The following is a 7,887-nucleotide window of genomic DNA, read 5'->3' as shown; positions in this document are numbered from 1 at the left end:
GAGGGACGAGGGGAGGCGATGGGGGGAGGGGGAGGGGAGGTACGGAGGGGAGGCGAGGGACTGAGGGGAGGGAGGGGGGAGGTACGGAGGGGAGGCGAGGGGACAGGGGGGAGGGGAGGTACGGAGGGAGGGGAGGGACGGGAGGGAGGGGGGAGAGGGAGGTACGGAGGGGAGGAGGGGGAGGGGAGGCGAGGGACTGAGGGGAAGGGAGGGGCGGGAGGTACGGAGGGAGGGAGGCGAGGGACGGAGGGGAGGGAGGGACGGAGGGGAGGGAGGGACGGAGGGGAGGGAGGGACGGAGGGGAGGGAGGGACGGAGGGGAGGCGAGGGACGGAGGGGAGGGGAGGGACGGAGGGGAGGCGGGGACGGGGGAGGCGAGGGCGGGACGGGGGAGGGGGGGAGGGAGATGACTGCTTATGGAACTGCCTTTGTTTTCTGGCTGGATAACTGTTGTGCTCTACTGTTCTCAGGTGAACTTACAGGATGTTATGTGATCATAGACATTATGTGTCTCAGTGAAGCTCTGTTTAGATTGTTCTAGACAACTAGCGCTCCCTCCTCCTGGTGCCCAGTGAGCACAAGACATTGAAAAGACGTCTTTTCAACCAGAGAAGACATATTTTCATCCAAATAAGATATTATTATAAGGTGGGATGTGCTTTTATACAGTAACATCCTGTAGTCCTATACACTCTTCTATGGTTCATACAGTAGACTTAATCATATACACTCTTCTATGATTCATACAGTAGACTTAATCATATACACATGATTCATACAGTAGACTTAATCATATACACATGATTCATACAGTAGACTTAATCATATACACTCTTCTGTGATTCATACAGTAGACTTAATCATATACACTCTTCTGTGATTCATACAGTAAACTTAATCATATACACGCTTCTGTGATTCATACAGTAGACTTAATCATATACACATGATTCATACAGTAGACTTAATCATATACACATGATTCGTACAGTAGACTTAATCATATACACATGATTCATACAGTAGACTTAATCATATACACATGATTCATACAGTAAACTTAATCATATACACTCTTCTGTGATTCATACAGTAGACTTAATCATATACACATGATTCATACAGTAGACTTAATCATATACACATGATTCATACAGTAGACTTAATCATATACACTCTTCTGTGATTCATACAGTAGACTTAATCATATACACATGATTCATACAGTAGACTTAATCATATACACATGATTCATACAGTAAACTTAATCATATACATGATTCATACAGTAGACTTAATCATATACACATGATTCATACAGTAGACTTAATCATATACACATGATTCATACAGTAGACTTAATCATATACACATGATTCGTACAGTAGACTTAATCATATACACATGATTCATACAGTAGACTTAATCATATACACATGATTCATACAGTAAACTTAATCATATACACTCTTCTGTGATTCATACAGTAGACTTAATCATATACACATGATTCATACAGTAGACTTAATCATATACACATGATTCATACAGTAGACTTAATCATATACACATGATTCATACAGTAGACTTAATCATATAAGTTCTATATTCTATGTGTACATCAGTGTGGTTATTAGATTCATTAGGATCCCCGTTAGCCGACACCAATGGAGACAACTGGTCTTACTGGGGTCCGACACATCATGAAAAAATACATTACAGACCAAAAAAAAAAAGACGTTAAAATTGACATTTAAAGACATGAACAGGTACTGTGTGTGTCTATCAGTGACACAGACACGTCACTACTTACACACCTGTGTTAACATGAGTTATTGTGGAGCTGTTCTCTCTGCTGACTTAAAGGTCATGGAACATTTCATCCTGTAACTGGTGCCAAATGTCAATGACAAACCAGTACCAGGCTGCAGGTAGCCTAGTGGTTAGAGACAGGTAGTCTAGTGGTTAGAGACAGGTAGCCTAGTGGTTAGAGACAGGTAGTCTAGTGGTTAGAGACGGGTAGCCTAGTGGTTAGAGACAGGTAGCCTAGTGGTTAGAGACGGGTAGCCTAGTGGTTAGAGAGACTAGTGGTAGCCTAGTGGTTAGAGACAGGTAGCCTAGTGGTTAGAGACGGGTAGCCTAGTGGTTAGAGACGGGTAGCCTAGTGGTTAGAGACGGGTAGCCTAGTGGTTAGAGGCGGGTAGCCTAGTGGTTAGAGGCGGGTAGCCTAGTGGTTAGAGGCAGGTAGCCTAGTGGTTAGAGGCAGGTAGCCTAGTGGTTAGAGGCAGGTAGCCTAGTGGTTAGAGGCAGGTAGCCTAGTGGTTAGAGGCAGGTAGCCTAGTGGTTAGAGACAGGTAGCCTAGTGGTTAGAGAGGGGCAGGTAGCCTAGTGGTTACGGGTAGCCTAGTGGTTTAGAGGGGCGGCAGGTAGCCTAGTGGTTAGAGACAGGTAGCCTAGTGGTTAGAGACAGGTAGCCTAGTGGTTAGAGACAGGTAGCCTAGTGGTTAGAGACAGGTAGCCTAGTGGTTAGAGACAGGTAGCCTAGGGTTTAGAGAGGCGGCAGGTAGCCTAGTGGTTAGAGACAGGTAGCCTAGTGGTTTAGAGTGGGCGGCAGGTAGCCTAGTGGTTAGAGACAGGTAGCCTAGTGGTTAGAGACGGGTAGCCTAGTGGTTAGAGACGGGTAGCCTAGTGGTTAGAGGCGGGTAGCCTAGTGGTTAGAGACGGGTAGCCTAGTGGTTAGAGACGGGTAGCCTAGTGGTTAGAGGCGGGTAGCCTAGTGGTTAGAGGCGGGTAGCCTAGTGGTTAGTAGGTGGTTAGAGGCGGGTAGCCTAGTGGTTAGAGGCGGGTGGAGGCGGGTAGCCTAGTGGTTAGAGGCGGGTAGCCTAGTGGTTAGAGGCGGGTAGCCTAGTGGTTAGAGGCGGGTAGCCTAGTGGTTAGAGACAGGTAGCCTAGTGGTTAGAGACAGGTAGCCTAGGGGTTTAGAGAGGCCGGCGGGTAGCCTAGTGGTTAGAGACAGGTAGCCTAGGGGTTTAGAGAGGCGGCAGGTAGCCTAGTGGTTAGAGGCAGGTAGCCTAGTGGTTAGAGGCAGGTAGCCTAGTGGTTGGAGGCGGGTAGCCTAGTGGTTAGAGGCAGGTAGCCTAGTGGTTAGAGACAGGTAGCCTAGTGGTTAAGAGGGGCGTAGCTAGTGGTTAGAGGCGGGTAGCCTAGTGGTTTAGAGGGGCGGCAGGTAGCCTAGTGGTTAGAGACAGGTAGCCTAGTGGTTAGAGACAGGTAGCCTAGTGGTTAGAGACAGGTAGCCTAGTGGTTAGAGACAGGTAGCCTAGTGGTTAGAGACAGGTAGCCTAGTGGTTAGAGACAGGTAGCCTAGTGGTTAGAGACAGGTAGCCTAGTGGTTAGAGACAGGTAGCCTAGTGGTTGGGGGTGGTTAGAGAGGCGGGGCCAGGTAGCCTAGTGGTTAGAGACAGGTAGCCTAGGGTTTAGAGAGGCGGCAGGTAGCCTAGTGGTTAGAGACGGGTAGCCTAGTGGTTAGAGACGGGTAGCCTAGTGGTTAGAGGCGGGTAGCCTAGTGGTTAGAGGCGGGTAGCCTAGTGGTGGTTAGTGGTTGGAGGCGGGTAGCCTAGTGGTTAGAGGCGGGTAGCCTAGTGGTTAGAGGCGGGTAGCCTAGTGGTTAGAGGCGGGTAGCCTAGTGGTTAGAGGCGGGTAGCCTAGTGGTTAGAGGCGGGTAGCCTAGTGGTTAGAGGCGGGTAGCCTAGTGGTTAGAGGCGGGTAGCCTAGTGGTTAGAGACAGGTAGCCTAGGGGTTTAGAGAGGCGGGGCCAGGTAGCCTAGTGGTTAGAGACAGGTAGCCTAGGGGTTGGAGGCGGGTAGAGTGGCGGCGGGTAGCCTAGTGGTTAGAGGCGGGTAGCCTAGTGGTTAGAGACGGGTAGCCTAGTGGTTAGAGACGGGTAGCCTAGTGGTTAGAGGCGGGTAGCCTAGTGGTTAGAGGCGGGTAGCCTAGTGGTTAGAGACGGGTAGCCTAGTGGTTAGAGACGGGTAGCCTAGTGGTTAGAGGCGGGTAGCCTAGTGGTTAGAGACGGGTAGCCTAGTGGTTAGAGGCGGGTAGCCTAGTGGTTAGAGGCGGGTAGCCTAGTGGTTAGAGGCGGGTAGCCTAGTGGTTAGAGGCGGGTAGCCTAGTGGTTAGACTAGGGGCCGGGTAGCCTAGTGGTTAGAGGCGGGTAGCCTAGTGGTTAGAGGCGGGTAGCCTAGTGGTTAGAGACGGGTAGCCTAGTGGTTAGAGGCGGGTAGCCTAGTGGTTGGAGGCGGGTAGCCTAGTCGGTTGGAGGCGGGTAGCCTAGTGGTTGGAGGCGGGTAGCCTAGTGGTTGGAGGCGGGTAGCCTAGTGGTTGGAGGACGGGTAGCCTAGTGGTTGGAGGCGGGTAGCCTAGTGGTTGGAGGCGGGTAGCCTAGTGGTTGGAGACGGGCAGCCTAGTGGTTGGAGACGGGCAGCCTAGCGGTTAGAGACAGTGGGGCAGCCTAGCGGTTAGAGACGGCAGCCTAGTGGTTAGAGGTTAGGTAGCCTAGTGGTTAGAGCGTTGGACTAGTAACCGAAAGGTTGCAAGATCTAATCCCCGAGCTGACAAGGTAAAAATCTGTCGTTCTGCCCCTGAACAGGCAGTTAACTAGACACAGTTCCTCTACCTCCATCCCACTGTTCCCCGTTAGGCCGTCATTGAAAATAAGAATTTGTTCTTAACTAACTTGCCTATAAAGGTTATATAAAAACTAGCAAAGGAATAGAACTCCATGAGAGAGAAACATACTTTTTGAACGCTTGTGAATCTAGATTATTTTGTTTACCGCGACGAGTCAGTCTGACTGTTTTGTACAACTTCCTGTGTTCAGATTAGTTCTTGTTCAAGAGGTTGACAACAACAGCAAAAACATTAGCAATATGTTTCTTCATGTCCTTTCAACAGATGTGTTCTGGATAATGATACGGTAAGAGGCAGTCCTCTCTGTGTCTTTCACAAAACCCTGAAGAAATGAAGGATAATATATTACATGTTGCTCCTTTAAAGTGGAACTAGTCTTTGTCTTTATGATAGTATTGACAACTAGTAGTAGTATTGATTTACTTTCCTATCAATCTGTCTTGTCTGTCTTTCAGAGCAGAAGCGTCCATCCTCCTGGCAGCTAAACAGAGAGACGACGCCTGGGAAGGGAAAGCCTGACAGAGAGGAACCACTTCCTCCATCCTCCCTCCACCGTAGGGACTAGACACACCTCTGTTCCCTCTGCCCTCCATCCCATCCTCCCTCCACTGTAGGGACTAGACACACCTCTGTCCCCTCTGCCCTCCATCCTCCCTCCACCGTAGGGACTAGACACACCTCTGTCCCCTCTGCCCTCCATCCTCCCTCCACTGTAGGGACTAGACACACCTCTGTCCCCTCTGCCCTCCATCCTCCCTCCACCGTAGGGACTAGACACACCTCTGTCCCCTCTGCCCTCCATCCTCCCTCCACTGTAGGGACTAGACACACCTCTGTCCCCTCTGCCCTCCATCCTCCCTCCACTGTAGGGACTAGACACACCTCTGTCCCCTCTGCCCTCCATCCTCCCTCCACTGTAGGGACTAGACACACCTCTGTCCCCTCTGCCCTCCATCCTCCCTCCACTGTAGGGACTAGACACACCTCTGTCCCCTCTGCCCTCCATCCCATCCTCCCTCCACTGTAGGGACTAGACACACCTCTGTTCCCTCTGCCCTCCATCCTCCCTCCACCGTAGGGACTAGACACACCTCTGTTCCCTCTGCCCTCCATCCTCCCTCCACTGTAGGGACTAGACACACCTCTGTCCCCTCTGCCCTCCATCCTCCCTCCACCGTAGGGACTAGACACACCTCTGTCCCCTCTGCCCTCCATCCTCCCTCCACTGTAGGGACTAGACACACCTCTGTCCCCTCTGCCCCCTCCATCCTCCCTCCACTGTAGGGACTAGACACACCTCTGTCCCCTCTGCCCTCCATCCTCCCTCCACTGTAGGGACTAGACACACCTCTGTTCCCTCTGCCCTCCATCCTCCCTCCACTGTAGGGACTAGACACACCTCTGTCCCCTCTGCCCTCCATCCTCCCTCCACCGTAGGGACTAGACACACCTCTGTCCCCTCTGCCCTCCATCCTCCCTCCACTGTAGGGACTAGACACACCTCTGTCCCCTCTGCCCTCCATCCTCCCCTCCACTGTAGGGACTAGACACACCTCTGTCCCCTCTGCCCTCCATCCTCCCTCCACTGTAGGGACTAGACACACCTCTGTTCCCTCTGCCCTCCATCCTCCCTCCACTGTAGGGACTAGACACACCTCTGTCCCCTCTGCCCTCCATCCCATCCTCCCTCCACTGTAGGGACTAGACACACCTCTGTCCCCTCTGCCCTCCATCCCATCCTCCCTCCACTGTAGGGACTAGACACACCTCTGTTCCCTCTGCCCTCCATCCTCCCTCCACTGTAGGGACTAGACACACCTCTGTTCCCTCTGCCCTCCATCCTCCCTCCACTGTAGGGACTAGACACACCTCTGTCCCCTCTGCCCTCCATCCTCCCTCCACTGTAGGGACTAGACACACCTCTGTTCCCTCTGCCCTCCATCCTCCCTCCACTGTAGGGACTAGACACACCTCTGTCCCCTCTGCCCTCCATCCTCCCTCCACTGTAGGGACTAGACACACCTCTGTCCCCTCTGCCCTCCATCCTCCCTCCACTGTAGGGACTAGACACACCTCTGTCCCCTCTGCCCTCCATCCTCCCTCCACTGTAGGGACTAGACACACCTCTGTCCCCTCTGCCCTCCTCCATCCTCCCTCCACTGTAGGGACTAGACACACCTCTGTCCCCTCTGCCCTCCATCCCATCCTCCCTCCACTGTAGGGACTAGACACACCTCTGTCCCCTCTGCCCTCCATCCTCCCTCCACTGTAGGGACTAGACACACCTCTGTCCCCTCTGCCCTCCATCCCATCCTCCCTCCACTGTAGGGACTAGACACACCTCTGTCCCCTCTGCCCTCCATCCTCCCTCCACTGTAGGGACTAGACACACCTCTGTCCCCTCTGCCCTCCATCCTCCCTCCACTGTAGGGACTAGACACACCTCTGTCCCCTCTGTCCTCCATCCCATCCTCCCTCCACTGTAGGGACTAGACACACCTCTGTCCCCTCTGCCCTCCATCCTCCCTCCACTGTAGGGACTAGACACACCTCTGTCCCCTCTGCCCTCCATCCTCCCTCCACTGTAGGGACTAGACACACCTCTGTCCCCTCTGCCCTCCATCCTCCCTCCACTGTAGGGACTAGACACACCTCTGTCCCCTCTGCCCTCCATCCTCCCTCCACTGTAGGGACTAGACACACCTCTGTCCCCTCTGCCCTCCATCCTCCCTCCACTGTAGGGACTAGACACACCTCTGTCCCCTCTGCCCTCCATCCACTGTAGGGACCCATCCTCCCTCCACCGTAGGGACTAGACACACCTCTGTCCCCTCTGCCCTCCATCCTCCCTCCACTGTAGGGACTAGACACACCTCTGTCCCCTCTGCCCTCCATCCTCCCTCCACTGTAGGGACTAGACACACCTCTGTCCCCCTCCCACCTCCACAGGGCAGCTGTACTGCCCTCCACACTGGACTCCAACAGGGACTAGACAACTCAGCCAAAGCCCAGAGTTTGTTGGCAGACAATTTCCCCTCTTGAAACCTGGTCCACTTTAGGGATTAATCATCACTACTAACATCTGCCCTCCATAACAGGGTCCATACTGGAGGGTTAGGGGTCATATGGCCCTCCATCCTCCCTCCACTATGGAGGTTAGGGTCATATGGAGGTTGGGGTCCATATCCCTCCACTGTAG

The 7,887-nt window shown here is 52.9% G+C and overlaps 1 protein-coding gene and 1 long non-coding RNA gene across 52 annotated transcripts; one reads left to right on the top strand and one right to left on the bottom strand.

Moving 5' to 3' along the window:
- Window positions 1-1,787: 1,787 nt before the first annotated feature.
- LOC127932665 (uncharacterized) lies at window positions 1,788-3,583 on the top strand. Of its 2 annotated transcripts, none has more exons than XR_008146311.1 (3): window positions 1,788-2,062; window positions 2,112-2,177; window positions 3,491-3,583. It is a non-coding gene; the product is annotated as an uncharacterized LOC127932665 (long non-coding RNA). The 2 variants fall into 2 exon arrangements; XR_008146310.1 differs by lacking the exon at window positions 3,491-3,583 and adding an exon at window positions 2,636-2,789.
- Window positions 3,584-5,162: 1,579 nt separating this feature from the next.
- On the bottom strand, window positions 5,163-7,644 carry LOC127932619 (keratin, type I cytoskeletal 9-like). 50 transcript variants are annotated; one of them, XR_008146157.1, is made up of 13 exons: window positions 7,511-7,644; window positions 7,188-7,442; window positions 7,030-7,131; window positions 6,867-6,973; window positions 6,609-6,812; window positions 6,456-6,557; window positions 6,242-6,343; window positions 5,986-6,189; window positions 5,882-5,932; window positions 5,780-5,830; window positions 5,673-5,728; window positions 5,367-5,519; window positions 5,179-5,315 (listed from the first exon to the last, which is right to left on the bottom strand). XR_008146157.1 is itself a non-coding variant. In XM_052528727.1 (12 exons), the coding sequence occupies exons 1-12, from the start codon at window positions 7,581-7,583 to the stop codon at window positions 5,250-5,252; spliced, it is 1,674 nt and encodes a 557-aa protein (XP_052384687.1). In that variant the 5' UTR covers window positions 7,584-7,644; the 3' UTR covers window positions 5,225-5,249. The 50 variants fall into 50 exon arrangements, 39 of the variants coding, with proteins under 39 accessions (XP_052384702.1, XP_052384704.1, XP_052384705.1 ...); XR_008146151.1 differs by having other exon boundaries at window positions 5,169-5,259; window positions 5,316-5,468; window positions 5,780-5,932; XR_008146155.1 differs by lacking the exon at window positions 5,780-5,830 and having other exon boundaries at window positions 5,169-5,259; window positions 5,316-5,468; window positions 5,831-5,932.
- Window positions 7,645-7,887: the final 243 nt, after the last annotated feature.

The sequence above is a fragment of the Oncorhynchus keta genome, chromosome 10 (genome assembly GCF_023373465.1).
Source record: "Oncorhynchus keta strain PuntledgeMale-10-30-2019 chromosome 10, Oket_V2, whole genome shotgun sequence".
In the NCBI taxonomy this organism is placed as follows: Eukaryota; Metazoa; Chordata; class Actinopteri; order Salmoniformes; family Salmonidae; genus Oncorhynchus; species Oncorhynchus keta.
Note: the sequence above shows the minus strand (reverse complement) of the source record. Positions and strands in the feature narration are given on the sequence as shown.

Excerpts from the sequence above, each read along its gene's own strand:
- LOC127932619 (XM_052528721.1), bottom strand. The coding sequence starts at position 7,583 with ATGGAGGGCAGAGGGGACAGAGGTGTGTCTAGTCCCTACAGTGGAGGG. Across the intron at positions 5,933-5,985 it reads GGAGGGCAGAGGGGACAGAG|GTGTGTCTAGTCCCTACAGT; the intron begins GTGTGTCTAGTC and ends GAGGGGACAGAG. Across the intron at positions 5,367-5,417 it reads GGAGGGCAGAGGGGACAGAG|GTGTGTCTAGTCCCTACGGT; the intron begins GTGTGTCTAGTC and ends GAGGGGACAGAG.